We start from the raw sequence: 16228 nt of genomic DNA, 5'->3' as shown, positions 1-16228 counted from the left end.
GATGTTTGTTATCACAAAACAAAAGCAGAAAAATGCATTTTTGTAGTCAACATCAGCCCAGTAATTTTTATCTGTCTACAGAATCGTTTCACTTTAATTTTAGTATTAGGACCACAAGGGGATTCCTCTTTGTCGAGGAGATGGGGACACTTCCACACAACCACTTATTGTAATTGCTTAAGTCTTCTTGGACTTGGACACCTTTCTGATTATAGGAAGTGGAAAATCAGATTTAAAAGCAGCCCTGTTAGCTTCAAGAGTGTGCAACTGCAGTGTGGTCTCCATCCTTGTGCTTCCACTCTTGTCATCTGTTGGTCAGTTGACTCTAATGGATGGATGACTAGCTTACAATGTGATGCTCATAAATCAGTTGTTTATATGACATGATGGTACATATGGGCATCCACCAAGTTAGAAAAGGTGTGCACGATTTATGGTTTTTAAAAAGGAAACAGAAGAGATGCTGGTCATTTTGTCCACACTTTCTTCCATTTGTTTCAATAAGAGGTAGCTTGGTATTCATTTGAACAGATGCATAGAAAGTTTAGTTGTGCTGCATTCATACTTGCAGACTGATGATTTTTTTTTTTAAATCTTTTAGCTGTTTGCCTGATGAAAGGTGTGAATAATCCATATGTGGTAAAAAATATGTTGTTACTTTTATTTTATGTCTGTCCATGGACATAGTGAGCTAAAACAATCTCGAGGCTTTGAGACATTTGAATGTAACTAATTAAAACTGAATAACAAAATTTGGTTTGTGGTGTTGATTTGTAAAAAAAGGATAAATGTGTGATCACTCAATGAGTCTTCAGCCAAAGCGAGCTTAAGTTTAAGGCCATGGTTGTCTTTTTTTTTTTTCGTGCAGCAACCAGTAAATGATGATGGATTGTGAGTCAGATGAGCGACTCCATCACTGATGTTCTGGTTTATGTTTTCTTTGTAAAATAATATTCATATAAATATGATATATAGTGATAAAATAACTATTTTCTACAGTTTATTTATGTGTTAAAAGTTACAAGTGTTTTTTTGACAAAAGCTAAATGCGGGCATTTCATATGTTTAGATACAAAGTTGTTTGCATTTGCAGTAGTTGTGAATTTTGGAACAATATGTTAGTACCAAAACATATTTTTTACATTATGTTTCATCTGAGGCTGTGTGCAAAGGGATGATAGGAAAAATGCATCGTGTATCTGATTCTGTCAAAAGGTAAAGGATATCTTCCCAGGCTTAATGGTGACATAAAGAATAAATGGATTATATGTGAGGGGAGGGCAAAAGGACGATGGGAGAGCTGCGTCTCAGCGCTATTATTTATTCCACATCTTTAAAGATATTGCAGCAGCAGCAGGGGCAGCTGTGTTACCCCTCCTCCTCTATCTTCTGCTCAGATACACATTTGCAGAGTAAATCTCCCCTCTCTCATTTTAATAGTACAGTTTCTGATCCCTGCACCAAATCACACTGTTTTCACACTGAGCTGGTCTAATGGTGGTACGGCAATCTTTTTGTTTTTGTCTAGTCACACCTCCTTGATTCTAAACATGACAGCCTTCCTCGCATTATTAATTTGACATCCGTGTTGTTATTTTCTTTATCTTTTTCTATTAGGCAGGGTTCAATAATAAAAATGTCATCACAACTATTAAGGAGTGACAAATCATGACATTTATGGCTCGTAGATTTTTTCCCTGGACACAAAGAACATTATTTCTTTGCAATAAGACAAGCAATCTACCTCACCACCGCCTGAATAAGCGTTAGCTGGAGATCGCTGCTGAGGTTGACTAATACTGTAATTAGTTTCTTTCATGGAGAAAGGAATAGAGCTTGGGGTTGTGTGTTATGTTGTGTAGAAAGCTGTGCATATATGGCAGGATGTGGTTTATACAAATGCTATTGTTTCTCTTGAACTTGATCAGAACGGGAAATTAATCTCAGCCCGAGTTTGTGTCTGCCAGGCTCTGTCGGATGCTGTTAGTATTTCAGGACCTCCTACAGGAATAGAAGACCTCTAAACATGCTTTTCACTCTGAGGACATAATTTGCAGTTTGCAAAGTTAAACACAACTATTTCTGACATTTTTAAACCCTTTAAAATTAGCTTTTGTCCAAGTTGGTTTTTATGTTTTTTGTGCTGCAAAATGAGATGATCCGTGATGCCAAAACTGAGACTAAAACCTGCCATAAATGTTGCCGTAATACAGAGTACTCTGTTATTAATCTGCGATTGAATGGGGTCAAGTTGGCAATCCTATGCAATCTGTTTCTAATAAATCATCAAAAATCGCATATCTGTTGCTGTCTACATATATAAATCCTATTTTTACTCATGTGACTGAGCCCTTAGCTTGCTCTGAATTAGTAGGTAGTAATATCAAGCCAACTGTGTCACAGTGTTGAATAGTTTTTTGGGTTGAGTTGATTTAAAGTAAGTTAGCCCACCGAACATTAGCTCAGGATGGTAGTGCATGAGGTGAGCCTCCTGTTCGTAGTATTCACACACACACACACACACACACACACACACACACACACACACACCTGGGATCTGTGTGTGTGTGTGTGTATTGATGCAGTATCACTATGATGCACACACACTCCACAATGCTCTTAGCATTTTGGCATTTACAGAACCGAAGTTCATTAACGAACTATTACTAGGTCAATAGTTTTTGCTCTTGAATAATTGCAGTGTCAGAAGGTTAGCTGTAGACACCACAGACTTACAGAGATTCTCTGTTGACCTTTAATCCTCTGGCATCATCTCTAATGCCTGACTAATGATCTGTTTAGGAGTGTGGACCCACACTTAGGAATGTTTCTGTTGTCTGCTTATGAAAGAAAAGGAAGGAACTCTCTCCTCCTCATCCACCCTCACTTGTTTTTCTCTCTGTCTTCCAGCTGGTCGGCGGCCAGTTTGACCTGGAGATGAACTTCATCATCCAGGAACCGGAGAGCATTGTGTGCATGGTCGAGCTGTTGGACAAGTGTGAGCCCAACTGTCAGGCTGAGATCTGGAGCATTTTCACCGCCATCCTCAAGAAGAGTGTCCGCAACCTGCAGGCGTGCACTGAAGTGGGGCTCATTCAGCTTGTGCTCCAGCGTATATCCACCATTGACAGCATGATCGCAGGTGCTGAAAACAGTCCTTCATTGAAACAAGTCTTTGTCTTTCCATGAGTTTTTAAAGGTTAAAGGCAATTGGCTTGTGTAGCAGTTGCAGCATGCTATTCAGCTGCAAAGGCTGCAGATGTTTGCTTAACAAAACAATGGATCTTCCCCATCTGGAGAAGAGATGTTTTGTTGCTAAGCCTTTACTGTGACCTCTGTAAGGAAGGAAAGCTGGCTAAATGATAAATTCCAACTCCACATGTGAATTGATCACTACAGTTTTTTGTCCAAAATATCATAATTTCATCCTCACATATTATGCTGAGTGAGGATTCAGTTGTCCTGCACAGCCTCCTTAAGTCTAAGTCTAATTTGTCTGATGCCCATCTGGAAATTAGTATGAACTAGTCCTGCAGTGTATGGTTCAGTGAACCTTTGCCAGCTAGAACAGCTCTGGCCTGGAGCATGTATGCAGTCAAGCAAGGGTGATATAGCCCAGTAGTAACTAGGCAGCTAAAAGTAATGATTATAATAACATTTACTTTAGTGTGAATGCAGTATTAGTTAAGTTAAAGAGATCTGCAATCCCCTTTACTAAAAACCAAAATGAAACCATGTAGTACAGAATTGAACAGCAAGACTTTAATATTATGTAGAAAACATCCTCTCAGATGTTACTGCCGTTCATCTTTATGCTGGAAGAAGTGAATCATATTAAACGGTTAACTTCCATAAAATGCACACTAGTCTTATCTGTCACTAGGCTCATTATTAATAATGGCTAATAAGAGACTGCACAGAAGCTGGGACTCTCCCGGAGCATCCTGTCTATTTTAGGTCTCCGTTTTTAGTTATTTAGCTGCTCGAAGCGTTCGCTACACTGTAATTCTTACTGTAATACTTCCAAAACAGCTAGGATGCTGTGTAAAATGTACAGTAAAACGGAATGCAATGAACCTCAAATCTAAGAAAACCATATTTTATTTAGAAGAGAACATCGATTATTTAAACTCAGAAAATGTATCATGTTAAGACAAAAATGAGGTACTTTTGGATTTGATGGCAGCAATATGTCTCAAAAAAGTTGGAACAAGGTCATGTTTACCACTGTGTAGCATCCTCTTTTCTTTTAACAGTAGTTTGTAAACGTGTGGGAACTGAGGACACTAGCTGCAGGACGTTTGGAAGAGGAATCCCTTATTCTTGTCTGATATAGGATTTAGTTCAACATCTCAGTCCAAACACTTGATAAGGTTTCTATGTCCTATTGAGAATAACATGTGAGTGTGAGACTTGGAAATCACTGCATTTATTTATTTATTTATTACATTTTACACGTTTGCTGAACTGTTTTGGAAATAAGGTTGTATTATATCTTGTCAGCCTGTTTTTAACCTGCCATGTTTAACGCCTGTGTTTTTCTGTCCTCTTTGTGTACGTGTGTCCTTGCAGACCTGCTGGTGGACATGCTGGGTGTACTTGCCAGCTACAGCATCACAGTTAAAGAGCTGAAGCTTTTCTTCAGCAAGTTGCAAGGGGAGCGAGGCCAGTGGGTGAGTCAGAGGCTCGCCACGGTGATCTGTCTTGGTTGTCTGGGGCCCGCATGAGCAATGTTCTAGCAACACCTAAACTGCTGCCATCCCACAGGCAATGCCCTCATCACACAGAAAATATAGATCATGTGAAACCAGATGACTCCTGTTCACTGGTCTTTGCACCTCTAGATTATTGATATTAGCTGCTTCTTGAGAGTACACACACAGTCCAAATTTAGGTTGCTTTTTTTCACATCGTGACCGTGCGAGCCAACACACTTATTATTTATACAGTTGGGGAAGATTTTCTACAATAAATCCTGTCTGAGCAGCTGCACACAGGTATACCCACAATGAAATTAAGATTTATGATACATGTACAGAAGATAAGTTGCTTCATCCAGGGAGAATCAGTAGCACAGAAAGGATGACAGATGAAGCGAGGAAGAGAAGAAGAGTAACCCATTGATCACTGACACTAATCAAGTGAAGGAAATGGGCCAAGTTGATTTTATGCCTGTAAATTTCACCTCACACTTCCCCCTGTCAAGCAGCTTTTGCTACTGCTCCATTTTTTCCCTTTATGAATATCTGGAGCCGGATAGACCATGGGAGCTTGTGTTGTGCTAGTAAAACATGACTTTCTTTTCTTTTCCTTTTGTAAAAACACTCAGTCATATTTGTATTTATACAACACAGACTATATTGCCAAAAGTATTCACTTGTTTCATGCGCACATGAACTTGAGTGAGGCAACATTCTTAATCCATAGGATTTAATATGATGTCGGTCCACCCTTTGCAGCTATAACAGCTTCAACTCTTCTCCGAGGGTTTTCCATGAGGTTTAAGAGGATTTATGGGAAATTCTGACTGTTCTTTTAGAAGTGCATTTGTGATGTCAGACACTTACTTTGGACAGGAACACCAGCCTTGCAGTCTCAGCTCTTTTTTTTTTTTTTTGTCCCAAAGGTGTTCTATCAGGTTGAGATCAGGACTCTGTGCAAGTTCTTCCACACCAAACTCGCTCATCCATGTCTTTATGGGCCTTGCTTTGTGCACTGGTGCGTAGTCATCTTGGTACAGAAGGGGTCATCCCCAAACTGGGAGTATGAAATTGTCCAAAATATCTTGGTATCCTGAAGCATTAAGAGTTCCTTTCACTGGAACTAAGGGGCCGAGCCTAACTCCTGAAGAACACCCTCACAAAATAATCCCCTCCACCAAACTTTACACTTTGCACAATATAGTCAGACAAGTACTGTTCTCCTTTCAACCACCAAACCCAGATTCATCCATTGGATTGCCAGACAGAGAAGGGTGATTTGTCACTCCTCTAGAGTCCAGTGGCACCCTACTTTACACTGCTGCATCCGACACCTGGCACTCTGCATTGCTCTTGATGATGTAAGGTTTGGATTCAGCTGCTCGCCCGTGAAAACCTATTCCATGAAGCTCTCTGCAGGCTGTTCTTGAGCTCATCTGAAGGCCACATGAAATTTGGAGGTCAGTAGTGATTGACTCTGCAAAAAGTTGTCATTTTCTGCACCTCAGCATCTGCTGACCCCACTCAGTGATTTTATGTGGCCTGCTACTTTGTGGCTGAGTTCCTGGGTTTGTAACACCTGAATTCAGTGATTTGGATGGGTGAGTGAATACTCTTGGCGATTCATTGTATTTTAAATAGGCGTACTGTGCCGTGCACAGGGTTGAGAAAATATGAGGAAATCTGTCAGGATGTCAGTTTTTGAGTTAGATTTAGAACAAGCAGAAGGAGCCTGCATGTGTGAAGAGCAGGTTTAAAACCAGTGTGTGCATATTTGTGTGTGTATGCTTGTTTGAACATTGATAGTATATCAGCTGCCTTAAGTAACACCCATGTGTCTGTGTTTTCTCCTCAGCCTCGTCACGCAGTGAAGCTTTTGTCAGTGCTAAAGTACATGGCTCACAGGAGCGGTCCCGACTCCTTCTTCAGCTTTCCAGGAAAAAATGCAGCTGTGAGTATATAATGCCACAACTGTAAACACAATACAGTTTGTAGTTTTGTCCGTGTGCACTATCAGTGGCTTTTATATGAAACACTAAATTAATGATTAAAGATGTGAAATCATGAACCCAACTGAGGTAACCACAGATACAAGAGGAAAAAAAACAAGCAAAGCCTCCGAGGAGGAATATAATGCATGAGAAGTGTTCAAGTGGAATTTAGGAACAATGAGTGCACTCTAAAATTTGTGAAAAATCCTTTTTTCCCACCACCATTGAGAAATATTTTACACCAGTGTTGGGATGAAATGAAGGACTTTGCTTTTTCACCTGTTTTCCATTAAGCCAACTGTTTAGTCTTGTGTGTAATTTTTCTCTTATTGACTGCATTACACATGCTTTTTATTTTTCATACTACTTATATTTTTTATATTATATATTTTCTGATCTGCTATTAAGCATCAGGCCCCTCCCAGGGCTCCAAAGCTAATTCATTCCTGCTAAATCTTGTGAAGTGTGTAGTAATGTTGGAGCATAATCTCATGCAGTTTGATGCTAATACCATGCTTTCTGATGTTTGCATGAAACGCATTAATGAAGCAAAGGTCATGCATAGTGAGCTTTGAAATATTCAAATACCGTTTGTAACTTGGCTGCACATTAGTTTAGTGGAAGCCTCCTCGTTTAGCCGTTGGTATCATGGAAAGGCAGGCTGCACAGTGCCTTATTTGTCTCTGCTTAACATCTTTTAGTAGGTTTTTATTTTAAAGATGACACATCATAACACACCCTTGGTGCATATTACAGGATTGTCGATTGTGACAGCTACAGAAAAATTAACAGACTTGGAAAAAGAAAAACCAAATCAACTGAATCTAGTCAGTTATCTGCCTAATTATTATAATCTACTTTGGCTGTGAGTGGCACGCTCCAGCTTTAGTTTCTATTACACTGAAACTTTACAAAAGCATTGTTTATAGAAGCATTGCTTTTTGCATCATTACCACATACATGAAAAATTGCATTGCTGTTTTTTCCCCCCTCTTCCTGCCACAAGATATTTTGTGGCACGTCAATGCGATCACCTTGGGAGTTTTTTCTCTCTCTCATATTTGAATATGTCACAGTTGTTCCTCGATTGATAATCGCTACTAAACTTTGGAGCTAAATGCGTCATAATCAGTGTTTTTAAATACATGGACGCAGGCTAAATTAAAACATGAAGCTAAACGAACCTTTCATTATGTCTAATGCACATAGATGTGTTTAAATCTGTTCCTCGGTACTTCATTAGTCTACTCACACCTTTAACATACTGCATGTTTGTGTGTGGTTTCCTGCTTGTGTGTGTGTAACCCTCTGCTGAGATGATGACACATGTACAGATGCAGCACGCCGCCTTGTGAGCTGTGGTTTCATTTTTTTCTTTTTCACCTAAATGCTGCTATTACGTGTCTGTGCTTTTCTACAGCGTGCTGTGTACAGTGCACATACCTCTGCTAATGAAACAGTAAGACAGGAATGTGATTTAGAGTAAATGTTTTCCAGCTGTTCTTCACTCTTGTTTTGTTTTTGTGGGGTTTCAGACTGACCTACTGCACTACTGAACAGTGTTAGTTAATATTTGAAGGCTCATTTCATTCCACAGTTGGGATCCTACATCACAGTGTCTGATGCTTTTTGTTTTTTCTTCTTTTTGTTTTCCCATAACAGGCAATAGCTCTGCCCCCCATAGCAAAATGGCCATATCAGAATGGGTTTACATTCCACACGTGGATCCGCATGGATCCACTCAACAACATCAATGTAGACAAAGACAAGCCTTACCTGTACTGGTAGGTACACGAGAATTTTCGAAACATTAAGGAGTGAACATAAACCTTTGCTCTTTGCCATTTAAATGTTAATTTTGTTTGAACGTGGCACAAATGGAACGCAGGAGTGCCAACTTCGCCTTTAGGACATAGTTTAGACACAAAGAAAACTGCACGAAAGGTGAGCGTGTCAATTTTCCCACCAAGATGATTTATTTTGAAACCCACTCCCTCCAGCCTCAAAGGTTGTTTTTCCCCGTGTCATCATACTTTGTTTAATCTCTGAGGAACAAGTAAAACAAACCCTCTGAACATTTTATTTTCAACCAACATTCATTTCTGCCAAAATCTCATTTATTCAGCAGGGGTCTGCTTAAGCCACTGTGAAAACGGTAAGCAAACCGGGCAGCCAACGAGCTGTTTGAGAGAATCCTTAATAAAAACTCCCCCCTTCAGTCTGGTGCCCTTTTAACAAGAGAGATATTCACTAAATCACATGAAGGGGCCCCATCTCTCTGGGACACTGAGAAGGATGGGAATACTTAGTGAGGATCAGAAATGATTGTTTTTTTTTATGCTTTAAAAATTCCCTTAAATGTTTTTTTAATGTTTTTTTTAAACTGTAATTCACGCTGCCACTAAAAGGTACAGTAGTTGGTATGAAACTGTGCAGCATCATTTCCAAAGTAAAGTTACATGTTTGTATTTCCCCTTCGTTTTGTTTCAGTTTCCGTACCAGCAAAGGCATGGGTTACTCGGCACACTTTGTGGGCGGCTGTTTGATAGTGACCTCATTAAAATCGAAGGGGAAAGGATTCCAGCACTGTGTAAAGTATGACTTCAAACCGCAGAAGGTACGAAAGGAACGAAAACGAAGCTATATACAGTGTTTTGTACCCAAATATTCAAACACATGAAAAGGCAAATCCTTGTAAATAGATCACAGAAATCATATGTCAGCGCACACATAATCAGTCACATCTATACACCCAAATACACATTTGCACACACGATAAATCTAGCCCTTCCTTTAAAAATGAGCTGCCACATCTTACCTGACTCTGGGGAGAAGCAAAACTAGAAGATGGAGGAAGGAGGGCAGTGGGAGAGAAGGATTATCCAGGGCTCTGTTCCTTCCACACAAAGCATGCATTGAAAACTGTTAGTTTCAGAAACCGCAGTCTGCGAGCAATTTGAAAGTTTCTGGTGTTTTTTTGTTTTTTTCCCCCTGGAGCTTGAAGGAGTCATCTTACTTCACCAAACCCCAAGAGGACTCATTTTAGTTGATTTTTACATGGTTATAATGCTTGTTCTCTCACATAATGAACTATTTATTATTATTTCACTGGTTGCAAAGCTGAAGTAAAACTAGAAGCAAACATTAAGCAGAAGGTGGGATCATAGCTGAGGGCAGTGAGTCATGAAACGTGACTGAATTACAGTGATAGAGGACACCGACTTGCTGATAACATGTGTGTGCGTGTGTTGGTCTGATTGATGCACTTCCATTGTGTGAAAGTGTGCTTGTTCTGGTCGTTGCAGTGGTACATGGTGACTCTAGTTCATATCTACAACCGCTGGAAAAACAGTGAAATCGCCTGCTTTGTGAACGGTGAACTGGCTTCCTTTGGAGACATTGCCTGGTTTGTCAACACCAGTGACGTAAGTAGCAACAGTTTAATAGTATGTTTGTTTTTTCTCTTTTTCTCAAAAACAGGACAGGAGTTGGTGCTACTAACAGCTCCTGTAATATTTAATGTCTGCACAGATTCACAGAGAATTAAAGGAAGAGTGTGAGATTTGGGGAGAAATGTTTTGCTTTTCATGTAGTGCTATTTAGTTTTTTGCTAAAATGCATTTAAGTATTCACTTAAATAAGCCATTTCTGTGTTTGCAAATCATTATTACTTATTACATGAACCCTTTGGTAAGATGTAGGCATTGATTGTAGCATGTGGGGGTTAGACATATAGGCGCTCTAACAGGTTTTCTGTTTAAATATCAGTTTTGTCACTCAAAACCAAACAAATAACACCCCGACTATCTTGCCTGATTTTACGCACATCCATTCACAGTCCTTGCTTTCAGAGGGCTTTCCTTGCCCTCCATCTGTGAAGCATGGAAAATGCAGTGTAAAATGATTAAATGATGGCCGTGTTCACTTCACACTTCAGAACTCTGTCACAGTCCACAGGATTGCTTTCTGTCATGCTGAGATAAAAGATTGTAACATTACATTATGTTTGGAATTATTGTGCCATCACAGTGTAATGTAATCCTGTAGCTGTGGCAGAAAGCAAATTGGCTTCTTGAAGGAGACGTGATCTTATCATTCTTAATATTTCTGCTTTAAAGCTAGCGTTAACATCAGTGTGTCTTTCCCTGCTGTTCTCTCTTGATTTTTTTTTTCTTTCCCTTTTTGGTTTTGTTTACCCACCCCCATCTGTCATCACCCCTTATTTCCTTCCTCGCATCGTACCCCTTTTGTTTTTCTCCTTTTGTCTATTTTTGTTTTTTCCTTTTGGTGCTCTCGTAATTCCTTCCTCCCTTCCTGCTTCCTCCCTTTGCAGACATTTGACAAGTGTTTCCTGGGATCGTCTGAGACGGCAGATATCAACCGTGTGTTCTGCGGACAGATGGGGGCAGTGTACCTGTTTGGAGAAGCTCTCAGCGCTGCTCAGATCCTTGCTATCTATCAGCTGGGTCCGGGCTACCAGGTTGGAAAGCATGAAACTGTATTTTATTTACAGCAGAACATAGAAAAGAATATCAAATGTCTAAACTGACACGTGTTACTATTTTTTTTGAAAAATCTCACAAAAGTTTGGACATGTGCAACTCTAGAGGAACATTTTTGCTACTAATTAGATTAATTGTAAAAAGTTCAGTAACATGATTGGTTATAATAATGAGCATCTTAGAGAGGAAAAAATATATACTGGCATGACTTCTCTGCTTTTGTCAACATTTTAAACATTCAGGAATTAAGAAGGGCAATTATAGTACCTTTGCAGGTTGTTTACTTTACTTTCTTGGATTCTATGACATCCCTGCGTCATGTTTTTCATTTCCTCGTGTGTAAAATGTTTTCAGTGGGTGGCAGCTCTGCACTGGAGGCAACACCTGAAATCTTATTTTTGGAGCTATGCTTGCTTTTTAACTGCATAATGATAACAAGCTGGGTGGCCACAACAGGGCGCAACATCCATGGTTTCCAAGAAGAATTTCACATTTAGAAAAATCATCCAAGTCCATATTAAATGAACAGCAGTGGTGTTTTTTGGATCATAGCCAGTAACAAAAAATAATTTCCCCCAGGGATCAATAAAGTATTCTGATTCTGATTCTGAATCATAGATGCTTACAGAGATTTCAATATATTATCAAAGTCCTTTAATGTGTTGTAATCTAAAAATACTTTGGTATACAAGTTAAGAAACATTCATTTATATTGATGAGCTAGTTACCTCTGGGAGGTTATGCTTTTGGTAGGGGTTACATGCATGTGTCTGTAAACACGATAGCTCGAAAAGATTTAAATAATAGTCTGATAAAATTTTATCGGGGTGTAGAGTGAGGTCATGTTAATAATTCATTACAGTTTGGCTTACATTCACTAAGGTCTTCAAGGTCAGTTAAATAATTTATTGGTTGAAAATGGACTAAAAGCCTTAAAACTTATAAACAATGGTTCTTACTATTATCCTCAGTGTGGTATGTCTTGCAGTATGCATGTATGTATAAAGATTTAAAATATCACGTCAAATGTACTACCTGGACATAAAGTATGTTTTAAAAAGAAGAAAGAAGGTAGCTGAATGAATACAAACTACAGTATTATTCCCTTAAAAGTAAGAGCTGACCAGTGAGTGAGCTGCTCATGGATGTTTGTGCTCTGAGTGCGTCTTGTTGTCCTTGCAATCTTTGAGCAGTGGATCTGTCTCAGTCTTTACTAATGAACCTAATTAGTTCATGCTCCAACAGGTCTGTTTTTAAGACTCCACAACTGGGATCAAATTAAAAATAGGCATATAGTCTTTCAAAAGCAAGATCTCTCTGTTTAAACATGCAATGTCTTGTGTTTGAAGTATTGTTTCATTTGCAGATGATTGCATTGACTCAGTATTTGTAACTGGCCTTTTTGTTTGGTTACCAGGGTTGCAGAAAGACACTTAAGAGAACAATGCAGAGACTGTCTAATGTAATTTTTTACTAAACACTTTTTGCCCTTTTCTTTGTCTTCTTGCTCAGGGCACATTCAAGTACAAGGCTGAGAGTGACTTGTTGTTCGCTGAGCATCATAAGACCTTACTGTATGACGGCAAGCTGTCTTCTAGTATTGCCTTCACTTACAATCCCCGAGCCACAGACGCCCAGCTCTGCCTCGAGTCCTCCCCAAAGGACAATGTCTCCATTTTCGTCCACTCACCCCATGCGCTCATGCTGCAGGTAATTACACCCTCACAGTTAACACTTAGTGCGTCTATCATATTAGAGCCATCCATTGGAGTTGGTATTTATAGCATTGCTTTAACCTTAAGCCACCATACAGCACCAACATTAAAGCAGTTTCACTGCCTAAATTCATTCAGCACCTGTACACCTGCTCCTTCCCTCCCACTGTTCCATATGTACCACTCTTTACTCTCTTTCTTCCCACACGGTAATGAAAGTGGCCCAGTTGGCATCTTTTCATTTTAATAGCCTCATTAGGGCAGAGGAGCGAATGTGTTGAGCCAGCCAGCCAGACTGCTGCAGCTGCTGAAAAATGCCATCCTGGTGCTCTAATTATAAAATTGGCTTTCTCTGGGAGATTTAGTTTGGAACTACATTTGAGTAGTTGTGCATTTTTCTTCTGTAGCTGTATATGGTGTTAGTGCATGGACATTTTCCAAATTCTGCCATAGTCATGTACGTACCCACAAATATGCTCAGAGAAAGGTGCACCACACGTGTAAAACTGTTTCTTCAATCATGTTGAGTTTTCTCCTCTCGAGCGCTAATTGAGTTTTTCTCTCATGCCCTCTCATCAAAGAAAGTACTTTGTTTCCTCTGTGGGGGAGGCCTTTGCCGCCACATAAACATACGCTCCCTCCACCACACAAACACACTCGGTGTGAAATATGAACGAATGTGTGACCTATATTTGCAGCTTTGGTATTCCATGCTCAAAAATTCCAATCCTATAGAAGAAGGCGGGAAAAATTCTCACTTTTTTCAGTTTGTTTTTCTCATCCATTAGTTGTGTCTACCCTCTCAAACACTGAGCAACATCCATATAAATTTTGGGGGAAATATTATAAAACATTACAGTAAATAAGAGGAAATATCAAAACTATGGTTTGAGGTTAGGAGGTAAGCAGGCAGCAACAGTCAAAGATTCAAATGAGGGCTCTTATGTTATGCTGTGGCAATAAAACCCCCAAAGTAGTTACATATCCCTGTAATTATCAGAAGAAAAGAACATCTGTGTGACCCTGTGCGATTCTGATTACATGTGTAACGTGGCTATATGTGTGTGTGTTTCTGTAGGATGTGAAAGCTGTGGTGACTCACTCAGTCCAGAGCGGCATACACTCTATCGGTGGTGTGCAGGTCCTCTTCCCACTGTTTGCACAGCTGGATTACTGCCAGCCTTCCAGCAATGAGCTGGACACCTCTGTCTGGTAACTCCACTTACGTGCACTACAGTAGTAAGCCGAGCAGTGAATAATCAGCAGGCTTTTGTTCATTTGTCATTAAGACCACTCAGGTTGTAACACATATGGTGTTTTATTAGGGCTGTTACGTGCAGAGTAACAGTGAATCAATTTGTACTATTATTTCTCAACGACTCTAGAATTGAATGGTCTAAATAGTGTACGCTGCTTGTTAAATTAAAAGTTTACTCTCAGATTATTTCATCCTTACTAAATGTTTAGTTCAATACATGCGTTGCTTTGTTTATTACTTCTAAATTGCATTGTGGATGTTTTTGCAGTCCTCAAGGTGATGCTAGGTTGAAACTGTTACCCCAGCACAAAGGAGACACACAACCTCATTCAATCACATTTCCTGTATGATGTGTTCTTGACAGTCTGGGCTTTGTCAGCAGCTTACATAGACTGTCACTGTCTGACTTGTAGTCTGTCCTTCTCTTTGTCACTGTTTGTCTTTCTGTCTGTGGCTCTTAGCTGCACTTTGCTGTCCTTTGTGATGGAGCTCTTGAAGAACTCAGTGGCTATGCAAGAGCAGGTCTTGGCCTGCAAAGGCTTCCTCGTCATTGGCTATACTTTGGAAAAGGTGAGTAAACTGGCTTAACTGACAAGAAGACAGTTTTCCTGTCCTGGTAATGATCCCAGCACAGCTGTAACCCTAATATTCATTCATCTCCAATGCTAATACACTAACACAGGCACACATTTACACTTACTATACTCTTCCTTTGGCTTTGCTTGGAAGTCACTCTTATGAGTCTGTTAGGCAGACTATTTCCCTTCATCACTTTGCCGTCTCTTTACTGTTGTACTTCTTATGGATTTTTTTTCCTCCCTCACCTCCATTTGTGTCACTTTGTGCCTTCTTGTCTCTCTCTCTGCGCCAGTCTTCCAAGGTGCATGTGACGAGGCCTGTCCTGGACATTGTACTGGCCTTTTCCAGATACCTTAGCAACTTGCAGAATGGGATCTTGCTGCTCAAGCAGCTGTGTGACCACATTCTGTTCAACCCTGCCATCTGGATCCATGCCCCTGCTAAGGTAACACACAGGGCTACATTATTTTTTGGTTATGTTTAAAAAAATGTAGAAATGAATTTGTACTGCACACAAATTTGCCCCTCTGTGCTTTTGCCCTAGTTCAAGGTTATCCCTCCACCTGTAACTGCCATTAAAACCAGAATGTCTCAGTTAAACCCTTAGTAGCTTTCCAAGCATCCAGCTGCCTCTCAAAGGAACAAAAAGCAAGGACACAGTAAAACAGGACTCAGCCCTGAGTCCATGCACATTTAAATTTCATTTGCTTTTATAACCTGTGCAGGTGCAGTTGACACTCTACACCTACCTGGCAACAGAGTTCATCAGCACAGTGACCATTTACAACGCTGTTCGCAGGGTGGGCACTGTGCTTCAGATCATGCATACACTAAAATTCTACTACTGGGTTGTCAACCCTCAGGACCGCAGTGGAATCGTACCCAAAGGCCTAGGTGAGCCTACACACAAAATGCAAAAATATGCAGCAATTACGACATAATCACACCCCTGATTAAACTTTCACATGCACATGTGCACAAAAACACAGATTCACACATACAAGCACACTCACACTGTATGCAAGTCCTTTCAAGTGATATAGAACTTTTACAAAATAAAATGGATCATCTTGTAGTTTCATGCCTTTCTTTTGTTAACCACGCTAAACAGCCATTGAACTCTTTGGGTTTTCAGAAGGTCCAAGGCCAAATCAGAAGGAGATACTCTCTTTGCGAGCCTTTCTGCTGCTGTTTGTCAAGCAGCTCATAATGAAGGTAAGCTCATGCCTCTTCCTCAGGCATGTGTTGTAACTCAGCATGCACTTCTCTTGTCCTTAGGATGATTAGAACCTTTAACCTTTGATCTGTCTGTTGGTAAATAAATGTATTATATTTGCTATATCGGACTTTTTTTTTTCATTATATTGTAATGCATACATTACACTTGGCTTTGCAGGGTTCAAATATTTTATTACAGTATGTGGGATTTCGATATCATTAAAGGTTTCATCATTATAATCTGTGCTTTGCATTTTTAGGGTTT

The 16228-nt window shown here is 39.8% G+C and overlaps 1 protein-coding gene across 7 annotated transcripts in view; it reads left to right on the top strand.

The window, feature by feature from the left end:
- Positions 1 to 16228, top strand: part of lrba (LPS-responsive vesicle trafficking, beach and anchor containing) — a 172739-nt gene that overhangs the window by 21421 nt on the left and 135090 nt on the right. For all 7 annotated transcript variants that reach the window (XM_080880583.1, XM_080880587.1, XM_080880584.1 and 4 more), the window contains exons 2-14: positions 2911 to 3142; positions 4573 to 4673; positions 6556 to 6651; positions 8354 to 8475; positions 9182 to 9308; positions 9997 to 10116; positions 11025 to 11171; positions 12706 to 12903; positions 13987 to 14120; positions 14628 to 14736; positions 15038 to 15190; positions 15471 to 15639; positions 15881 to 15960. In XM_080880583.1, the coding sequence (XP_080736709.1) occupies positions 2911 to 3142; positions 4573 to 4673; positions 6556 to 6651; positions 8354 to 8475; positions 9182 to 9308; positions 9997 to 10116; positions 11025 to 11171; positions 12706 to 12903; positions 13987 to 14120; positions 14628 to 14736; positions 15038 to 15190; positions 15471 to 15639; positions 15881 to 15960 (1788 nt within the window). The remainder of the gene's footprint in view (positions 1 to 2910; positions 3143 to 4572; positions 4674 to 6555; positions 6652 to 8353; positions 8476 to 9181; positions 9309 to 9996; positions 10117 to 11024; positions 11172 to 12705; positions 12904 to 13986; positions 14121 to 14627; positions 14737 to 15037; positions 15191 to 15470; positions 15640 to 15880; positions 15961 to 16228) is intronic.

This window comes from Rhamphochromis sp. 'chilingali', assembly GCF_963969265.1.
Source record: "Rhamphochromis sp. 'chilingali' genome assembly, chromosome: 4".
Taxonomy (NCBI): domain Eukaryota; kingdom Metazoa; phylum Chordata; class Actinopteri; order Cichliformes; family Cichlidae; genus Rhamphochromis; species Rhamphochromis sp. 'chilingali'.
Note: the sequence above shows the minus strand (reverse complement) of the source record. Positions and strands in the feature narration are given on the sequence as shown.